The 23,128-nt window shown below is 38.0% G+C and overlaps 1 protein-coding gene across 1 annotated transcript in view; it reads left to right on the top strand.

The window, feature by feature from the left end:
• Window positions 1–22,030, top strand: part of KLHL1 (kelch like family member 1) — a gene marked incomplete at its 5' end in the record, with an annotated part of 142,617 nt that extends 120,587 nt beyond the window's left edge. The window contains 3 exons of the mRNA XM_081948659.1: window positions 14,836–15,048; window positions 18,394–18,565; window positions 20,701–22,030. Of these exons, the coding sequence (XP_081804785.1) occupies window positions 14,836–15,048; window positions 18,394–18,565; window positions 20,701–20,760 (445 nt within the window). The 3' untranslated portion in view covers window positions 20,761–22,030. The remainder of the gene's footprint in view (window positions 1–14,835; window positions 15,049–18,393; window positions 18,566–20,700) is intronic.
• Window positions 22,031–23,128: the final 1,098 nt, after the last annotated feature.

The raw sequence follows: 23,128 nt of genomic DNA, 5'->3' as shown, positions 1-23,128 counted from the left end.
TTATTTTGGGGGTCAAAAGAAAATAAGTCCCTGCCTTATTTTCGGGGAAACACGGTTAACATCAACATAATTTCTCCTTACAATTTTCAGACATGTTTCTCTTTAAAATTCTTCTCTTTCATTTCTATTGTTGCTACCAATTTAAGATCACATGGGGAGCTGCATATAAAATTTGAAGAGTTGATTTAAAACATTTGGCTAGTAATGCCCAATTATTAGTGCTTTTATATTCTATAATGTAGCCATAGCAATAACAATAGCATTTAGATGTATATACTGCTTGATAGTTCTTTGCAGCCCTCTCTAAGCAATTTACAAATATCAGCATGTTGCCCCCGACAGTCTGGGTCTTCATTTTACCAATCTCAGAAGGATGAGCCTCGGTGGCGCAGTGGTTAGAGGGCAGTACTGCAGGTTACTTCTGCTGACTGTCGGCTGCCTGCAGTTTAGCACTTCAAATCCCACCAGGGTCAAGGTTGGCTCAGCCTTACATCCTTCCGAGGTCGGTAAAATGAGGGCTCAGATTGTTGGGGGCAATATGCTAACTCTGTAAACCGCTTTAACAGAGAAGACTGTAAAGCACTGTAAAGTGGTATATAAGTCTAATATTGCTATGGAAGGCTGAGTCAACCTTCAGCCAGTCAGGATCAAACTGCAAACTGTGGGCAGAGTCAGACTCCAATATTGCACTGCAACCATTGCACCACCATGGCTCATAGATAATATACCTATTTATTCTGTCCCTCCAATAAAATAGAATAAAAATAGAAAATGAGGGCCTACAAACTATGAAGAATTGAAGTAACCATTTTATATTTTTAATTGCCAAACCAATTAAAGGCTGCAAGCGGAATTTAGAGGAATTGGAAATAAAAGCAAGCATTTTAAGCAAACTTCCTCTGAAATCAAACTTATGTTAGAAGGAGATTGTTTCTAAATTAGTAAGCATCAGTTCACCCCCATAGTTCACTTTTTGGGTACAGTAAGGCATATTTTTATGGTACTTTTTAAAATACAAATTAATTTGTTTAAACTCACCCACTAATTTATCCAGTTTAAAAATTCTGAATATTCATTATGCCAATATGTGCTTTGTTCTGTGTTCTTGTCACCATTGTATGTGACTTGTGAAGCATGGCTTAGAATCTAGCATGAAGAACTAAGCCACTAAAAACAAACCTGAATTTAGCATTGCTGTTCATTGGCTTATTTTCTTAACAGACATTTTAGGACAGATATTCCTGTCCAACTGATCACAGAGAATTATGGGCCTGTAAGTTAACATCAGAAGGGATGCGGTGGCTCAGTGGGTAAGACGCTGAGCTTGTCGATCAGAAAGGTCGGCATTTCAGCTGTTCGAATCCCAAGCGCCACATAATGGAATGAGCTCCCATTACTTGTCCCAGCTTCTGCCAACCTAGCAGTTCCATAGCACGTAAAAAATGCAAGTAGAAAAATAGGAACCACCTTTGGTGGGAAGGTAATAGCATTTTGTGCACCTTCAGCACTGAGTCATGACAGCCACATGACCATGAAGACGTCTTCGGACAGCGCTGACTCTTCAGCTTAGAAACGGAGATGAGCACTGCCCCCTAGAGTCAGGAATGGCTAGCACATATGTGCGAGGGAAACTTTTACCTTTACCTTCATTCCTGTCCAACTGATCACAGAGAATTATGGCTCTGTAACATAACATCTGTTTGCTAGCAAACATGCAATAACCATGGTGATAACCATGTGGCTTTAAAAAACGTTATAAAATTTCAGTTTCGTTTCTTTGCTTTGGAAAAATTAATATTATCTGCACACTGGGAGTTGTAAAGCGACATAGTTCCACATTGTACATCGTCTTGAGAAATCACACAACAGACCCTTATATCTTCCACAGTTTTCAGTTGACTCTTGGGAACACCCATTTGGCTCGCCTTGGTAGAAGTTGTTCACTGGAAACAGACTTTCACACTCTTTAAATACCAAGGCTATTGTGCACGCCAACTGTTGCATGGAATATAATACCACAAACTGAGCTGTTATATGACAGTTCTGGGAACATTATTCCAGCATAGTAGACTAATATTCTATTACAGATATTTTAGGATCGTGAAACCAACCTTTTTGTCACTTTTGAAAAAGAAATCTCTTTATGATGTTTCCAAAGATAACTACATTGCAAAGTGCCACTATTATGCAGAAACTCATTAGCTCTTGACAGATGGTATGGAATCTGGAGAAGTAGCTTTGTGGATGAAGTGTGCAGATATAAGTGTGTGTGTGTGTGTTTGAAGAAGTGTATGGGTACGTGAGTTAGTGACATGGAGAGAGAGAGAGAACTTCCTTCGTCGTTTGAACATTTATTTATTTATTATTTATTTAATAAATGCAAAGGACATCTGAACAGGAGCCTAACATGGGTAGTAATTCTAAAATTGTGCAGAAACCTTAGTTTTATTTCTGAATAAAAACAAGAGTGAAAATGTTACATTTTAGTTTAGTTTCTTAAATATGCTAGATAGATAACAGATAACAGATGATGATGATAGATGATAGATAGATAGATGATAGATAGATAGATAGATAGATAGATAGATAGATAGATAGATAGATGATAGATAGATAGATAGATAGATAGATAGATAGATAGATAGATAGATAGATAGATAGATCATGGATAGACAGATGATGACGATAGGTAGGTAGGTAGGCAGGTAGGTAGGGAGGGAGGCAGGTAGGCTGGCTGGCCGGCAGGCAGGCAGATGATAGTTAGATAGATATGAGAGGGGGAGAGTGATTACACAGAGAAATACAGAGAAGGAAAGACTTAGTGGCTGCAATTTAAAACTTGTTCCATCTTTTCAAACATGTTTATTTATTTTTTATCAGCAAATAAAACACCGAAAAAGGGAAAAAACAGACTAACAAACATCCAACACTAACAACAAAAAAAGAGGAAAGCCATGTCAACATAAAAAAAATCCATCCCCAAATACCAAATACATCCAACATTAAAAAAATTTTTTTAAAAAATGGCTGAATGCTGAAAGATACATCAAAACTCTAATATATTCCCCTCCCTTTACATAACAAATCTGTAAATAGTTATAATTAAACTTAAAAACTTATTCCAAATAGAGGAATTACAGTGTTATGACCCATAATCTCAGAACGCCTGTCCGAATAGCTGACCAACCGGTGAACTGCTAAATTTCGGATGAGCTGTCCAATTCTTCATCCATGTTCTCAATCTGGCAGCCTTATCAAGTTAAAATTACAATGCAATTTGATTTATTCAAGCAAAGGTCACCCACCTAGACAACTGATTTAGAGGAAGGGACTGAAGCTATTTATTTTTCTTTGTGCTACGCTAACTGATAACACAAAGACCAAGCTGTGCCAACAAAGATGAGTTCCGTTCTCAAGCTTTCTCCCAAACGTTGATTCTGAAGATGGTCCATGGGGATTTATTCTTTGGCCAAGGACTCACTGCTCCCTTCTGAATTATTCAGATTTTTGGCTGTCCAGCTTAATTTCTCAATATTTTCACTCTCTTTGGTACTACTCAAAATCTTCCCAATATTTCCAAACAATGGGATTGCCATTTCTATTTGTATTTTTCTCAAGGTTACTTAATATTTCATTATTATTATTATTATTATTATTATTATTATTATTATTATTATTATTATTATTATTCATCTTTTGTCTTACAACTACAGTATCTTCAAGGTTCAGCTGCGTGCTACATATTTAATGTAACCTAGGTTTGACCCTCATTTATACAGAAAATGTAAGCTATAAAAATCAGCCTTTAGCACATGGAGGACAGATTTATTGTGATGTATGCTAGAATCAAGCTGTTAATTTTTATACTGCTTAAACATTCTTGTTTATGTCTGCATACATGCATACATTTATTGTCAGAAATTCATGAATAATCTCAGCAATAAACTCAGCTTTAGTATTTTTGTATATGTTAGATATTTTTGCCTAGTTTGGTGGCATTCATGAAAATCGTTAGCAGTCTAGTTTATATCAAAATAAACTTTATTTTTACTTTTCATATGTTATATATTCCTATTTTTCCATGATTCAATAGCCGTGCATCTCTTCAGCAAAATGGCAAGATACATCTTCTGTACTTCACTGAGATGTAGTCTATTCTCTCTCTCTTTTCATTCTCTCTCTTTCTTTCCTTCTCTCTCTCTCTCTCTTTCTTTTTCTTTCTTTCTTTCCATCTCTCTCTTAGTAATAACACACACACACACACCATGTTTTCCCAAAAATAAGTCTTACATTAATTTTTGCTCCAAAAGATGTATTAGGGCTTACTTTCCATTTAGGTATTGTTTTCGGGGAAATACAGTACTGAATGCTTCCATCTGGTTGACGATCTTAACTGGTGCTTATTTGGGGCTTATATTACAACCATCCTGAAAAATCATGCTAGGTCTTATTTTCCAGTTGGGTCTTATTTTGGGGGGGAACAGGGTATATGTGGCTCTTGCTTAACATCTGGCCCAGTTTCAGACTCAAAAAGGTTACTTATGACCTATACTCAAAATTATTACTGCCCCCCCCCCCCACACACAGACACACACATTGTGGTTTTGTGATTGCTTTTTGGGTGCATTTCAAGGCACAGTGGTCTAAAACGAAGCTTCTTCCTCTAAGCTCTGAAACATTGGTCTTGTTGGTATAGCTGCACAGAATTGTCTTACGAGTTGTTGCTAGCCACCTGTACAGGATGGCCTCTTCATCTTGATATCCTTTCCATCAAAATCCTAAAGGAGATGTGATGGAAATGTTCCAGGGCTCCTTGGTGCTCTCTGATCTTGGTGTGTTTTCTTGCAGATGTTTCCCTGGGAAGGAGTAAGGTCTGCTTTCTTTTGATATACTAATGGCTTGCCCTCTGTGTGGCTTGTATACTAGTGGCTTGCCCTGAGCTATGAGTATTCTCTTCTATCTGATCCAGTTATAGTAAGGTGTAAAATCAAATCTTGCTTTCGTTTTCTCAAACAATAAATTTCAATACAATGCAAAGTATTTGAAGTGGTTCCATTTTTTCTTCCTTTCTGGAGTCTTTGCACCTGAAAACAAGAATTTTATTTTATTTTATTATTTTATTTTATTTTATTTTATTATTATTATATTTTATTTTATTATTTTATTATCATGATCTTATTTTACATTATTATTATTATTATTATTATTATTATTATTTTATTTTATTCTTTGAACTCCTCCCATTTCAGTTTTTTTCAAATGCAGCCACATTTGGTTACCTTGTGGTCAAAAATCATATGCAGAAATCACTGTAGATTTTTTAGTTGTGCTGCGTTTAAGAAAACCAGCTATCGGGTACATTTATAAACAATCCTGGCCCTCATTCATTTTTCCTGGATGAATTTAGCTTCCTGGAGACTTTTGCCTTTTTCTTTAAATGTGAGGTTTAAATACATAACGTGCTGAAACTGGAGTTGACATTTATTTCCTACTGAGTCATCTGGACTTCATTCATAATTCAGTATGTGAGTCTGATCTTTTGACACCTATTCTCATAATTGTAAAGCTCCCAAAAAGCTTTATTGATGATCAGTACATGAGCACAGACATTGGTGTGTATATATTTAGTGACACAGAAAAGAAAGAAAGAAAGAAAGAAAGAAAGAAAGAAAGAAAGAAAGAAAGAAAGAGGGAGAGAGGGAGGGAGGAAGGAAGGAAGGAAGGAAGGAAGGAAAGAAAGAAAGAAAGAGGGAGGGAGGGAGGGAAGGAAGGAGGGAGGGAAAGAAGAAACGAAAGAAGGTCTAAGAACATTCTGTGTAGAAGTAAAATTTGCAAATCATTGCACATAGAGTTTCTTACATAGCAACAACAACCAATACAATAATTAGAAATCTGTTTTTTGTTTGTTTTAAACACTGGTCTCTGGGGAGTTGTTTGTTTTACAGAATGAGAAATACCTTTAAACTTTTACAGTGAGGCAAAAAAGTATTTAGTCAACCACCAATTGTGCAAGTTCTCCCACTTAAAAAGATGAGAGAGGCCTGTAATTGGCATCATAGGTAGACCTCAACTGTGAGAGACAAAATGTAAAAAAAAAAAGACCAAACAATCACATTGGCTGATTTGGAAATAATTTATTTGCAAATTATGCTGGAAAATAAGTATTTGGTCAGTATCAAAAGTTCATCTCAATATTTCGTTATATATCCTTTGTTGGCAATGACAGAGGTCAAACGTTTTCTGTAAGTCTTCACAAGGTTGGCACACACTGTTGCTGGTATGTTGGCCCATTCCTCCATGCAGATCTCCTCTAAAGCAGTGATGTTTTGGGGCTGTCGCTGGGCAACACGGACTTTCAACTCCCTCCAAAGGTTTTCTATGGGGTTGAGATCTGGAGACTGGCTAGGCCACTCCAGGACCTTCTTACGAAGCCACTCCTTCATTGCCCAGGCAGTATGTTTGGAATCATTGTCATGTTAAAAGACCCAGCCACGTTTCATCTTCAATGCCCTTGCTGATGGAAGGAGGTTTGCACTCAAAATCTCACAATACATGGCCCCATTCATTCTGTCCTGTACACGGATCAGTCATCCTAGTCCCTTTGCAGAAAAACAGCCCCAAAGCATGATGTTGCCACCCCCGTGCTTCACAGTAGGTATGGTGTTCTTTGGATGCAACTCAGCATTCTCTCTCCTCCAAACATGACGAGTTGTGTTTCTACCAAACAGTTCTATTTTGGTTTCATCTGACCATATGACATTCTCCCAATCCTCTTCTGGATCATTCAAATGCTCTCTAGCAAACTTCAGATGGGCCCGGACATGGACTGTCTTAAGCAGGGGGACACGTCTGGCACTGCAGGATCTGAGTCCCTGGCGGCGTAGTGTGTTACTGATGGTAGCCTTTGTTACGTTGGTCCCAGCTCTCTGCAGGTCATTCACTAGGTCCCCCCGTGTGATCCTGGGATTTTTGCTCACCGTTCTTGGGATCATTTTGAGCCCACGGGGTGAGATCTTGCGTGGAGCCCCAGATCGAGGGAGATTATCAGTGGTCTTGTATGTCTTCCATTTTCTAATTATTGCTCCCACAATTGATTTGTTCACACCAAGCTGCTTGCCTATTGCAGGTTCAGTCTTCCCAGCCTGGTGCAGGTCTACAATTTTGTTTCTGGTGTCCTTTGACAGCTCTTTGGTCTTCACCATAGTGGAGTTTGGAGTGTGACTGTTTGAGGTTGTGGACAGGTGTCTTTTATACTGATGACAAGTTCGAACGGGTGCCATTGATACAGGTAATGAGTGCAGGACAGAGGAGCCTCCTAAAGAAGAAGGTACAGGTCTGTGAGAGCCAGAAATCTTGCTTGTTTGTAGGTGACCAAATACTTATTTTCCACCATAATTTGCAAATAAATTATTTCCAAATCAGCCAATGTGATTGTTTGGTCTTTTTTTTACATTTTGTCTCTCACAGTTGAGGTCTACCTATGATGCCAATTACAGGCCTCTCTCATCATTTTAAGTGGGAGAACTTGCACAATTGGTGGTTGACTAAATACTTTTTTGCCCCACTGTATATATTAATATTCCCTTTAGCCATCAGCATAACATCCTTTGTTAGCTAAGCTGTCGTCATTCAAGGTTTCAGGAAATAAGTCACAGTGTCTTCCAATAGGATTAAAGTCAACATGCCTAGGTCTGTTGTGTCCTTCCATCTTGTCAAGGTGTCACTGTGATTAATTGTGTATACAATGAGATGAATGAATGAGCCATGTTCCATTTTTCTCCCCAAATGTGCCAGTTTCGGCATTCCAAGTTTGGTTCATCCCCCTCCCCCCGAAGTAATTAATTGAAGACTGAATATATTCTCAACACTGCAGAGAATTGTACTTAAATTTAACTAATATTAGAATAGAAAACATAGCTGGAAGGGACCTTGGAGGTCTTCTAGTCCAACCCCCTGCTTAGGCAGGATAACCTACCCCACTTCAGACAAATGATTATCCAATCTCTTCTTAAAAACGTCCAATGTTGGAGCATTCACAACTTCTGAAGGCAAGTTATTCCACTGATTAATTGTTCTAACTGTTGGGAAATTCTTTCTTAGTTCTATTAAATTAGATAGATATTAAAGTAAGTAAAACCTTTTGTTTGTCCAACTCGGATTCTTAGAAAAGCAAGGATAAGCCCCATTAGGGACATGTCTTGCCACATTATTGATCTGTTCTGCTATTTCAAGGGACTGATAAAAAAGAAAGAAACATTCGATGAAAATTAATTCAAAGGCTGGTGCAGTTTCCAGAAAAAATACATGCTCAGAGTTTCTGAAGAAAACTGTTGATTAATAATTCCTGAATGAACATAATGGATACTATTTTTTCCCCTAATGATCAATACCGTGAGGATATAATAAAATCCCAAGCCTTGTGCAACACAGTGTCCTGAGTTATTTAATTATGTCTTGTGAAACAAGATGGACAAAAATGCTGCCATTAAGTAGGCCTATCAGAGTAAGGCAAGAAAATAATCCATTGAGTAGTTTATCTTTTGGTATGCTCACTGCACGGTTATTGCAACAATACGTTTTGCAATAAGACCAGAATTTTGCTGAAGGAATCTTTGCATGGTGGAGATTTGATTTGCTGATGCTTCATTTATTGTAACTAAAATTTTATTCCCTGCATGGAGATGGTTTATACAGTAGCGGCCAAAATTGTGGAAATCTTTTGGGAAAAGTGTATTTTTGAGGTTTGATGGCTAATAACTCCCCTTTTTTTGAGTAGTACCATAAAATTATATATCAAAAGATAATTTAATCAAGAATGCAGTGCAACAAAGTTTGTTCAATTATCTATATGCTATGAAAAATTATAGCCAAATAACCAGAAAAAGGAAGCACAACTTTGCTTTGATATCAGGTAGCTTTCCTTCATTTGATTGTAGCCAATGAGCCTGAGTATCTAGTGAGCCAATTAGGTGTCATCTTGCTTTGGCAATGAGCCAATCAGATCACAGTAGGATTCAGTTATTGATGTCATGTATTGAAGCTGAGAGGAGGACATTTGTCAGATACAATTTTTGTGTATCTTTTTTTTTCTGTGTTTCATTTTTGTTCTTTATAACTGCTATTCTGAGAGCAAATCCTTCATGAACATTATTGCATTAAATTCTTGATTAAATTATCTTTTGATTGATATATAATTTTGTGGTACTACTCCAAAGCAAATTGGTGTTATTGGCCATCAAACCACAAAAATACACTTTTCCCAAAGGTTTTTCACAATTTTGGGCACTACTGTACCTTAGTGAAAGCAGGACTGTAGTAAAATCACATATATGCAACCTTGGAATAGATTCAGGAAAGGGGGAAAAAAGAGCTTTGTCCTTCTTTAGCCTGTGAACAGGATGGTGTAAAGGGAGGAAATACAGTATATGGACAAAATAAATACTATTGTTTATAGAACTGTTTTTTAGCAAGATTCATACCGATTGTATGCAGGACGGCCTTGTGAGGTCACCCTCAATGTTTTGTCAAAGCCATTCAGGTTTGGAGGTCATACAGTGATTTAAAATGTTTTCTTCCTCTTTGGATGTAACAAAAACAAACCATAGGCATAAAACTTGTAACCTTGGTTTCTTTGAGCTTTTCCCCCCTAGGGTTTATTATTATTTTTGGCCAGGAATCATATAACCACTGTTGTTTGTATACTATAGACCAGCAGTCACCAACTGGGGGTCCGTTTGAAAACTTTGGTGGTCCACTGAAAAATTATTTGCATTTTTTATATTGCACTAAATCAGGGCTCCTCAAACTACGGTCCCTGGCCTGGATATGTGCAATTAATGTTTGTGTTGCTGCAGAGAGTCTCCCCCTTTGGGATCTTTTTGTGCGGGTCAGAGGGGGTCAGAAATTCAAATTTGGGCTCTGCTTCAGCCTCCTGGTGTGAGGCTTTTGGCGAAGGCTGGAGGGAAGCAAGACTGGTGGCGAAGAGCTGGAGGGTATTGTTCCAGTGGGACTGCATCATGGCCTGGAACTGGCTGACCATCTCAGCCCATTGAGCTTCCAGGGGCTGGTACCTAGCCTTGCACTCCCACAGGTCTTCCCTCTGCTTGGAAAGCCTATGCTTGTAGTCCTCAGTGAATTGTTTTTGCTGCCTCCTTCTCGGTCAGATCTAATTTGAACTGAGTCAGCTGTTTTGCCAACTCTTTCTCATGGTAGCTGCTTAGTTGCAGCAACTGCTTCCTGTTGGGGCCCTAAGGATCCTGGGCGGGCAGGCGAGGAGTGGCAAGTAGAGGCAGGCAAGTTGCCCCTTGATGTGAGTGACATTTACTTCACCACGCCCACCCAGTCACGTGGCCACCTTGCCACGCCCAACCAACCAGTCATTAGGCAGATTATATTAGTGATTCATAGGATTTAAAATTATGAATTCAGTGGTCCCTGAGGTCCGAAAGATTGCTGATCCCTGCTATAGACCAATTAAAAAAAAATACTTCATTGGATCTATCTCCAGTTGCTTTGGTTCCTCCTGCAAAGAGACATTTCAGAACTGAGGGAAAAAGGATCGATCTTTTGATCCTCTGCACTCAAAGATCATTTTATGCATCACACTGGTATTCCTCTTTCCCTCTGATCATTTATTTATTTGCTGCTTTATTTATATCCTGCTTTTATTATTATTACTTTATAAACAATCCAAGATTGTGAACGCATCTAGTAATCCCTTCATCCTCTTGTTTTCATCACGACAACAACCTTGTGAGGTGAGTTGGGCTAAGAGAGAGTGTGTCTGGCCCAAGATCACCCACAGTGGTGGGATTCAAAACATTTTACTACTGGCTGTGTGCACGTGGCTTGGTGAGTTTGGTCGTGGCTTGGTGGGTGTGGCATGGCTTGGTGGCCGTGGCAGGGGAAGGTTATTGCAAAATCCCCATTTCCTCCCGATCAGCTGGGACTTGGGAGGCAGAGACGAGATGGGGGTGAGGCCAGCTAGAGCAGGTATTTACCAGTTCTCCGAATTGCTCAAAATTTCCACTACCGGTTCTCCAGAACTGGTCAGAACCTGCTGAATTCCACCTTTGATCACCCAGCTGGCTTTCATGCTAAGGTGGGACTAGAACTCACAATCTCCCAGTTTCTAGCCTGGTGTCTTAACCAATAGACTGAACTGGCTCTTTTTATGAAGTAAAGCTTTTTAGATACAGAATTTAGTTATTTCTAAATGCAGATTTGTAAGAGCCCATTGTTGTGAAGACAAATATAGTCATCATTTACAGTAATGATTTACATCTCTTGCTAATTGTCATTATCCTGACAAATTACATATATGCCTAGAAAGAACTGAATCACATAAATAATCACATATAACTCCATTTTACTATTGTTTTCTTATCTTAAGGTTCTGGGTGATGGTTCATGTATCTCTTAGGCAAACCCTACATAAATCAGCTTATATATCTATTTCTATGAGTATATTGAAATGCCGGTTTGCATAATTTGTGGCCAGCAAACATAATATAATTTGTTAGCTGCATATAGAATGCCATGCTTCAATAGTTATATTATCTAAAACAGATGCATTTTTCATTAACTCTCTTTTGGTGAGACAATATTTATGGTGTGGTTATTCTTGCATTAGGTCTAACTCTGGAGAGGTGAACATGATGTTCCGGGATAGTTGAAATATATCAATTGTCTTATCATTCTAAGAGACTGAGAAGTTACAATATATAATAAATTAACTGATATAAATAAATGCATTGTAAATTAAAGTATTCCACTTTCTTCCACTGACATATCTTATACAGTAAGAAGTACCATAGATATTATTTAGATTTTTTTCTCTGCTTGAGGTATATCAGATTGATTTATTTGCCGTAATATTTCCTATATAAACACCAACATAAAACAAGTAATAAAATGTCTTATAGCAGTTCTAGAGAGTCAATACATAAAATGAGTGAGATTTTTATCTCTGTAGACAAGGGGCCAATGAAACCCCAGCTATTGTTCCTTCTATCAGGGTTTACAAACTTATTATATGACTCCTTGCCTGATAAAATATCCAGGAAATTCAGATCTCTTTTATATATTGCTGTTGCTGTCAGATCAGTATGACATAATTTCTTCAAATACAGCAAAATTTTGTTAGACTGTTTGAAAAATTCTGGTCACTCATTGATGACCCTACCACGAACTGTAATATAGTATTATGTTTTGCGTTCCTTTATTTGTCTTAATTTTATTTTAATCTTTAAAGCTTTAACTCTGATCTGTGACTGCAATAAAAGATAGAGCCAGTTAATTAAATTAAACTATCAAAATGTAAATATAAAATTAATTGCTCTGTAGCATGGAGATATTGTCAACTTGCAAAGAATGCCTGATCTTCTCTTGAGTTGCCATAGGCAAGAGGGGGGGGGGAACTGATGGAGTACCACAATAGCCACAACCAGAAGCACATCCCATGCATACCTTTCTCAAGGCTGTATTCCAGGTTACCTGCCACAGCCGGAAGGACATGATCTCTACAGCCCACGAAAGTGCTCTGTTGGAGAATGTGATTTACAACACACCCTGGGGGAGGGGGAGGAGAAACAGGGTCATAATTGGGTCATAAATTACATGGGGTCAGAGCTGGCTTCACTTGGGTACGTGCTGACATGTTGCTCCTAATAAATAACTGGATTTCTTTTGAAGCTTGGCTTGAAGCTCATGATTTAATTAGGGCATCCATCGGAACCCTTTCAAATATTCTATTATTTTTTAAATTTGTCATGACTGGATAATATTTTGTGACCTTTTTGATTCACCCCTCCCTCCCGCCCCAAATTTCCAAATATTTCTCTGCTAGGCTTAGAAATAAAAGGGGATGAGTTAATTCTTTGTGCCAGGTTTGGTACCATGGACAGCTCCCAAAGACAATCTGTGCTGATTACGTTACAGCTTTTGCATCAGGCTGATTTCATCTTGGACGGGAATGTCCTTTGCCTCCCTTCATTAACTATTGTTGGTAGAACATCAAGATTAGCCAGATTACTGTAAATACCCATCTGTGATGAATAGTGAATATGTTATAATACGACTAGGGAAAAGAAAAAAAGTCAGTTTCAAAGGTTGCTGTAATAGCGCAGGGGAAATTCTGCTCCTGTCCTTCTGTCAGTGTAAATCCTGGGCAAGTTCTTTCACCTTTTGTAAATACTTTCAGACCTTATCAAAACCTCAGCCGAGAATCTACCAGAGACTAAATCAAGGGCATTTTTTTTTCCTTAGAGAAATCAATTTTGTCAAGGAAGATTAAGTCAATTACAGATCTCCAACCTTAACCGTGCATTGTTTCTGAACCTGTTGTACTTTTTGTAAGTTAATAGATGGTGTGGTTGCAATTCTCTCCTGTAAATATCTTACCACTATCCTTCGATCTTCCTCGATTGTAACCTGATCTTGTTTGGGGGAAAAAAACTCATTAGAGAGTGTATCTCAAAAGTGGTGCAGTGGCCTAGAGGTGCAGCTCTCACCTCACAATGAAGAGGCTGTGGGTTCGATCCTAAGTAGAGGTAGATATTTCTCTCTATGGGCACACTGAGAATATATCTGCTGGGGAAAAAAACTGCATTGGCGACAGAAAAGGCATCCGGCCAGTAAACACTCAGCTCTATCCAGTTTCCCAGACTCCACCCTGCAAGGGATTATGGGGTCATAAAAAGTGGATGAGATGATGAGAGAGTGTGTCTCAAGATAGCGTCCTTTAGATTTGACGGAAGTGGGTCCTCTCCACTATGAAGAAATTTTTGCATGTTTGGAAACATTCACAAACTCCTTATAACTAAAATAATCACAAACATTCAAATATTATCTAGGAGAACTGCAATAGAGTATTTGATGCCTTGAAAGACATTTCACTTTTGAATAAAATGGAAGGAGAATGAAAAAAAAAAGACCTATGCTAAACATGCTTCATCATTTACAATATGAAGTTGATGGCATATGAGATATAATTTAAATAGATATGTATATAGGTTTGTGTTGTGGCCCAGCAGGATCCATTTGAGCTGCTGACAGATTCAGATAGCGAAGAACCATATGAGTCTGCCTTGGACAATGTGGAGGACCCTGTGCAGGGTTCAGACTCAGAGCAGGGACCAGAGAGGCTGGTTGGCCACCAGGAGGTGCCTGAGGCATGGAGCAGTGGGGAGGATCAAAGGCAGTTTGTCCCTGATGCCAGATTGAGAAGGGCTAAGAAACGGAAGCAGCAACTCTGTAGGCAGACTCACAGAAGATGATTAAGCACAGGTGGTTGTGGATTGGCCCCTCCCAAGAGAGATTTTAGGGGAGGCGTTGGGAGGGGACATTTGCAGGAAACAACCGTTCGAATGAGTAGTTAAGAAAATCTATCTGTGTATTCTAGCCGTGTCTATTCGTTTGGACTATCTGCATTGCTTCATTTGAATTATCTGAGTTGCTGCAGAGCTGCTATATTGAACGTGAGTTGTCTGGGCCCTCAGCCAAAGAATTCATTATCTCAGTAATTAAACAGTAGCAAACAGCCAAGCCTGTGTTCTGGTTTATTCACAGGCATGGGTGTGTGTGTGTGTCAGAACAGGTTTGTGTACACATGTACAATGAGTAGCTATATAAATTGGGTATAAAACTGAGACTAGATACTTTCTATGGAGTGATCCATCAGCAGATTAAGTGCTTCAGTGTCCAAAATATATTCAAGAGTGTCTGTACACTAGACACTGACTTTTCCAGAATGCAGATCTGAATACAATCAGGGTAATGTAGTAGAAGACTAAGAGGTTTTTTTCATGCTTAACAATGCTATGTTGCTTATTTTAGGTTATACTCAGTTGGTGGCCGAGACGGAAGTTCCTGCTTGAGTTCTATGGAGTATTATGATCCTCACACCAATAAGTGGAACATGTGTGCTCCAATGTGCAAAAGAAGAGGAGGAGTTGGAGTGGCCACCTGTGATGGCTTTCTTTATGCTGTCGGAGGCCATGATGCCCCTGCCTCTAACCATTGCTCCAGACTCTTGGATTATGTTGAGAGGTATCCATCTTCTATGAGTTTACTTTCAATGGGTCTAAAGGCAATCAAAGCCATTGATTTGAAATGGTCTTATCACCACAAAAAAAAATGCATAGGTTTCGGAGATATAGAAATACAGTTTTCAATTCATTTTGGGAGTTCAAGATTAAATGATATAAGTTGTGCTTCTTTCCTTCTCTCTCCTTGACTCACTTCTTTTCTCTGTCTTTGTTGTCTTATATTCCAAACTAGCTGATAACCCGGTATTGCCCAGGTATTTATTTATAGGTGGAAAATGTCTGGACCAAATGTAATTTCTAATGTTGGATTTTCCCCCTTACCAGAGGGAGCCCCCTTGTGGAGTACCATGGCAACTCCACTGCACTGTACAGTAGAAGCCAGAATGGCACAACAGGCTGTATCTTAACAGAACAGAACAGTCTTATGCACACAGTATTTTTCTCCAGAGAGTAAATCATCTGTGTACCAAGTTTGGTTAAAATCGCTCAAGCCATTCCAGAGTTATGCTGGAACACACCCACACCCACACATGTGTACATACATACATACATACATACATACATACATACATACATACATACATACTGGGAAGGTACTTGGGTATGGACAACAAAGTAGTCCCTTTGTCTTCATCTGGGATATTTTTTCTGACTTTCCAATAAATCCTTGAAGTTACCACCCTGCCAAGTACTAAATAGATACAACCTCAATCAGCTATCCATGATTCTACATAATTCCTATTATCTTCAAACCCTTGGAAAGATCATGGATTCAAGACAACTGTAGTCCTGTGCCTGATGGATTTTTGTGGATAAAGGTGTTTTATTTTACAAGCATACCTAGCAAGCATAAGCTTTATTTTATAGGCTTTAGGACAATAAACTTCAGTATAGTATTTGCTGCAGAATTGTCTTTTTTTTCACTCAAAGAATCTGGATGAATGCCCATCACAGAAAACAAAACACAGCCATAATGAATAGAAATTGTATTTTGTTTTTCTTTGTTTTTGTTTTCTAAAAGAGTAGCCAGGGAGTAATAGAATACTTAAAACTACCCCAGACAGACCTAGAAAGAAATGAGCATGCAGACTTAAAAGCTGCCTTCATTTTATAGCTTTATTTCCTCTCCTAAAAAAATGGCTGCATGCTTAATCTTCATAATAATGTGATGTGCCCCAAGGTGAAACAGGAGATACCATAAAGTTTTTACATACAAAAAGAAATCAATTTGCTGAGCTGAAGGTAGGAAGAAAAGCTTTTCAGCTTTCCATTGCCTGAAGCATTTTGACCTCAGCCAGAGTGAAATAATTGCTGCAAAGTGTAAGAAAAATATGCATTTTGAATTGAAATATATTGACAGTTTTGGATTGTTCAATACTCTCTTAAGATATACAATAGTGGCCAAAATTGTGGAAATCTTTTGGGAAAAGTGTACAGTATTTCTGAGGTTTGATGGCTAATAACACCACTTTTTTTTTTTTTTTGGGAGTAATGCCATAAAATTAGGGATGTGGTGGCTCAGTGGTTAAGATACTGAGCTTGTCGATCAAAAGGTCAGCGATTCGAATCCCTAGTGCCACGTAACGGAGTGAGCTCCCATTACTTGTCCCAGCTTCTGCCAACCTAGCAGTTCGCAAGCATGTACAAATGCAAGTAGAAAAATAGGAACCACCTTTGGTGGCAAGGTAACAGTGTTCTGTGCACCTTCTGCATTTAGTCATGACCACCACATGACCACGGAGGTGTCTTCGGACAGTGCTGGCTCTTCGGCTTTGAAACGGAAATGAAGACTGCCCCCTAGAATCGGGAATGACTACCATATATGTGCAAGGGGAACCTTTACCATAAAATTATATATCAATGAAATATAATTTAATCAAGAATGTAATGCAACAAAGTTTGTTCAATTATCTGTATTCTATGAAAAGTTAGAGTCAAATAACCAGAAAAAGGGAGCACAACTTGCTTAGGTTATATCAGGTAGCTTTCCTTTATCTGATCGTAGCAAATGGACATGAGTATTTAGAGAGCCAATGAGGTGTCATCTTGTTTTGGCAATGAGCCAATCAGATCACCGTAGGTTTCAGTTATTGATGTCATGTATTGAAGCTGAGAGGAGGACATCTTGTTTTTTCTACATGTTTCACTTTTCTTCTTTATAACTGCTTATTCTAATAGCAAATCCTTCATAAAAGTTATTGCGTTAAATTCTTGATTAAATTATCTTTCCATTTATATAATTTTATGGCAATACTTTAAAAAATGGTGTTATTATCCATCAAACCCTAAAATACACTTTTCCCAAAAGGTTTCCATAAATTTGGCCACTACTGTAATACAGTTAAAAATGAAGGGATGTTTTACTTGGTTTTAGGTAATAAAATTAAATCCAACCCCGATCATTTAAAAAAAAAATGACCTAATGGAAAATTGAAATAGTTACACTATAACTATTGCCTTATATTAGAATCACATTATTCAGAATGGACCAAGAAACCAACCAAGTAGTTAAGGCATACGTACATATCTTATATTTTATCCATTATATCGCTACAGCATTCCTGCTTCAAATATACATTTTTACTTCACACTGCAAGGGATTTGAATACTCAAAGCATAGTTCAGCTTGGTCTAAGAAGAAAACAGCCACATTATTAAGCACACAAATGAATGAAAATAATTCTCTGAAGGAAATAAAAGTATTTTAGTGAAGAAAATAATTAGATCATGATAGAACAGAACAGAAAAGAACAGAACAGAACAGAACAGAACAGAACAGAACAGAATAGAATAGAATAGAATAACAGAATTGGAAAGGACCTTGGAGGTCTTCTAGTCCAATCCACTGCTTAGACAGGAAACCCTATACCACTTCAGACAAATGGTTATCCAAAACCTTCTTTAAAACTTCCAGGGTTGGAGCATTCACAACTTCTGGAGGAAAGTTGTTCCACTGATTAATTGTTCTCACTGTCAGGAAATTTCTCCTTAGTTCTAAGTTGCTTCTCTCCTTGATTAGTTTCCATCCATTGTTGTTGTGATTGTTATTGTTTTTGTCTTGCCTTCTGGTGCTTTGGAAAATAGGTTGACTCCCTCTTCTTTGCCACAGCCTGTGAGATATTGGAACACTGCACTATCATTTCTACCCCCTAGTCCTTCTTTTCATTAAAGTAGACATACCCAATTTGGGCAACCATTTACCTTTTATGGCTCAACAGACTGATTTTGGAAATATGTACCTAAGGAAACGATTGGAGCTCTAGGACAGAAAGATGTACAATGTTAAAAAGTCATTTTGATTCCTAAATATGTTCTCATCTGGTATACTTTTTCTTTTGTTGCATAGGTATGACCCCAAAACTGATACCTGGACGATGGTAGCCCCATTGAGCATGCCTCGTGATGCTGTTGGTGTTTGCATCCTTGGTGATAAGTTATATGCAGTGGGTGGCTACGATGGCCAGACATACCTAAATACAATGGAGTCGTATGATCCACAGACCAACGAATGGACACAGGTATCCCTCATGGTGTACTTTGCATGCAGGTGATAGCAGGCTTGGAGGGATTGGTGGATAGCTGAGACTTCCCAGCACTGCAATTATACCAATGATTTACTCTATAACAGAGGTGTCAAACTCAAGGCCTGGGGCCAGATTCAACTCAAGGGGTGCTTAGATCTGGTCCACAGGGCCACCCTGGAAAGAATGAAGGACCGGTCCGTGGTGCCTTCACCAGCAAAAACAGAACTTTGGGGGGGCAAGCGCATCCCACCCGGGCTCTGTTTTTGGCCACAACAGCCTCCTTCAGCGCTCTGACAGTGAAAACATAGCCTGGGAGGAGTGCCCCTAACATGAGTGACATCGATCTGGCCACACCCATCCCAGCCATACCAAGTTGGCCCCCAGATCAAACACAACCCTGATGTGGCCCTCAATGAAATTGCGCTTGATACCCCTGCTCTACAACTTCTCAAAGGTCTTATTAAATGAAAGCCAATATTTTGTTCCAAGATCAAGAAAACGTTTTATGAAATGATGGGTTAGTCACTAAACTTCCCAGTTGTTGAACACTACTGTTGTGATCTTGTCCTTTGTTGGAATACTTGTGTTGTTCTTTTTAGTTTGAATTTAACTTTTGTCAGGGTTTCCTCATCTCCCTTATTTAAAATTGCAGTTCTTGTCTAGTTTGAGAGAAAAATAGTTGATGAAGCTCTATTTTCCATTGTGTATTCTGTAGCTTAGCTCTAGACCAACATGCTACATCAGAGTTGCTTCTTCATGTTGTCCGCCTGCTGTGGCTCTCTTCAGATAAAACACAAATTTCTTCATTATACTAATAATTATCACATAGGATTGTACATAGACAGGTCTGACCACATGATCTGAAATGAAATACTGTCTATGTGCTTTTTAAAGAAGATTCCTAAACAAGGTTTTTGCTCCTTAAATCCATATAATTAGAATGAAAACATTATTTTAATAAATATACATTCACAATAGATTGCAAGCAACACTCCTTTTACATGCTTGGTCACTATACTGAGGTTATATTATTTCTGTTTCAGGGCTGGAATTTGAATTGTTTTACTGCCAGTTCTCTCAGGGATGTGCTTCAGGCATGCGCATGCTTGATGCACACTATGTGTGCATGGGCAGTAGTGAAAAATTGCTTCTGCCCATGCGCAGGAGCAAAAAACAAGATGGTGGTGCCTGTGGCACCGCTGATAGAACCGGTTCGGAGGCGCGGGCGGCTGAGTTACTACCTACTCAGTTGAACTGGTTCAAAGCAGTAAGAGCCCACCTCTGTTCTGTTTACCGTATTTTTCAGAGTATAAGACACAGCGGAGTATAAGACGCACCAAGATTTTGAAGTGGCAATTTAAAAAAAAAGTTTTTGCACTCTGCAGACCTCCCAAAAATGGCCCATTTGCCCCCACAAGAAAAGGGTGTGAATACTTTAGGAGGCTTGTAGAGTGCTCCTGGGGAGTGGGACCACTCAAAACAAGCAATGTTTTTGTCAAATAAAGGGCATGAATAGCTTTTAGGAGGCTTATAGAGTGCTACAAATGGCCCATTTTTGGTTCATTTCTACGCTCCCCAGCCCGCAGTAGCACTCTGAAAACCTCCTGAAAGCTATGCACGGCCATTTTGGTGAAGGGGCGGGGTTTCGGGAGGCAAAAAAATGTTGTAATCAGTGTATAAGACGCACCCAGATTTTCAGCCTCTTTTTTGAGGGAAAAAGGTGTGTCTTATACTCTGAAAAATACGGTATATCTTAATTGTGAATACACTGTGGTATTCACGGTGTACTAGAACAACACCATTTTGTAGACATTAGAAAAGAAGGGATTGAAATCAAACAGTGAGAAGGAAAGAAGGGAAAGGAAAGGAAGAAGGGAAGGGAAGGAGAGAGGAAAGGAGGGAGGGAGGTTTAAATAAGTTTGTCATGATTTAATATCCGTGTGGAAATTCTGGATATGATAAATTTGACTACTGCTTATGAATTTTGCTAACATTTTATCAACTTTACCAAGTTCATGAATTATGAATGGTCAATTTAAACTCCTCAGAAGTACATACAGTAGCACAAACTATTAGCATTTCATCTTCACTTTTGGAACTCCAACTTAATATTTATTTCTTCTCTGCAGATGGCGTCTCTAAATATTGGAAGAGCTGGGGCCTGCGTCGTAGTCATAAAGCAACCCTGACATCAACCGTAATGGATTTTATTGACTTCTAAGCAGGATTTTTCCACCAAACAAGAAAGAAAATTTTGTCAGGCAACAAGGTCAATAGATACCCTCAGCCTTCTGTTGATCACAACTCACAGACATTAAAACGAAGAGAACAAAAAATGAGGATTCAATGCCCTTTCCTATCAGTATACTGCTTTATGATTTAACAAGGGGGAAAAATCTGTTTTAGTAGCCAATCTGTGTATGTGAAAAGGAAGAAATTCAGTTACTGATCTATTGGCTATTTAAAAGAATCCAAGCAAAAGACCAAATTTTCTGAAGAAATTGATGGTTTTCATAGCACTAAATATTTTAACTCCATCACAGCACACTGTCACTTTGTAAAACATAGGTGTTTTTTTTCCTTAAAAAGTTGTATTTTATTTATTTGCATTCTTTTTCGCTGAAGGCCTTATCTTCAAACATTTTAGCACTTTGCTACTGACACAGACAATAATGAGACAGGACAAAATTCTAGTTTTGTTTCCTCCTGTAATCGAGTACAAAGGCACAGTTCTTTTTCGTCATTGAAAACGATTCAACATTCAACCACGATTGTTTTTCCTAATCAATGACTGGTCCTTCCACTAAATGGCTTGGATGGAATTGTGTTTCTATGGAGCGTGGCGGAGCGAATGTGTTTCAGAGAGAAGAGTGAACCTTCAAACAATTGGGGTTCGATGCCATAAAGGAGAGCCAAAGGAATATGACCCCAAATTTACCCCACTCAAGCATGTGCAGCCTTCTTTCTTTCAAAGCTTTTGAACTTCTCCTGCATGTGAGATGTATGTAGAAGATGGAAAAAATGGCAGTTTGTCCACCATTGCATCATCTAAGAGATATCACTGAGCAATTGCAAGAAAGAGACTTATTGAGACCTAGATGGGCAGTAAGAAGATTGTTTAAGAAGAGATTGGATGACCATTTGTCTGAAGTGGTGTAGTGTTTCTTGCCTAAGCAGGGGGTTGGAATAGAAGACCTCCAAGGTCCCTTCCAACTCTGTTATTCTACTCTATTCTATTCATTATTTCTATTCCATTCTATTCTATTCCATTCCATTCCATTCATTATTTCTATTCCATTCCCTTCCACATTCTATTCTATTCTATTCATTATTTTTATTCTATTCTATTCCATTCCATTCCATTCTGTTCTATTCATTGTTTCTATTCCATTCCATTCCCTTACATATTCTACTCTATTCTATTCTATTCTATTCTATTCTACTCTACTCTACTCTACTCTATTCATTATTTCTATTCCATTCCATTCCATATTCTATTCTATTCATTATTTTTATTCTATTCTATTCTATTCTATTCCATTCCATTCCATTCTGTTCTATTCATTGTTTCTATTCCATTCCATTCCCTTACATATTCTATTCTATTCTATTCTATTCTATTCTATTCTATTCTACTCTACTCTACTCTACTCTACTCTACTCATTATTTCTATTCCATTCCATTCCATATTCTATTCTATTCTATTCAATATTTCTATTCCATTCCATTCCTTTACATATTCTATTCTATTCTATTCTATTCTATTCTATTCTATTCTATTCTATTCTACTCTACTCTACTCTACTCTATTCATTATTACTATTTCATTCCATTCCATATTCTATTCTATTCAATATTTCTATTCCATTCCATTCCCTTACATATTCTATTCTATTCTACTCTACTCTACTCTACTCTACTCTATTCATTATTTCTATTTCATTCCATTCCATTCCATTCCATATTCTATTCTATTCTTCTCCACTCCACCTATTCTATTCTATTCATTATTTCTATTCCATTCCATTCCATTCCATACTCTATTCTATTCATTATTTCTATTCTCTTACATATTCTATTCTATTCTATTCTATTCTATTCTTTTTTTCTCCATTCTACTCTATTCCATTCATTATTTCTATTCCATTCCATTCCATTCTATATTCTATTCTATTCTATTCTATTTTTTCTCTACTCTACTCTACTCTACTCTACTCTACTCTACTCTACTCTACTCTACTCTACTCTATTCTATTCTTCATTATTTCTATTCCATTCCATTCCATTCCATTCTATTCTATTCATTATTTCTATTCCATTCCATTCCCTTACATATTCTATTCTATTCTATTCTATTCTATTCTACTCTACTCTACTTTACTCTACTCTACTTTACTCTACTCTATTCATAATTTCTATTCCATTCTATTCCACATGCTATTCTATTCTGCTCTGTTCTGTTCTTTTGTTCTGTTCTATTTTTTCTCCACTCCACACACTTTATTCTATTCTATTCATTATTTCTATTCCATTCTACTCTATTCCATTCCATTCCA

This window comes from Natrix helvetica (genome assembly GCF_964273705.1).
Source record: "Natrix helvetica genome assembly, chromosome: 3".
Lineage (NCBI taxonomy): Eukaryota > Metazoa > Chordata > Lepidosauria > Squamata > Natricidae > Natrix > Natrix helvetica.
This window is presented reverse-complemented; position numbering and strand designations above follow the sequence as displayed.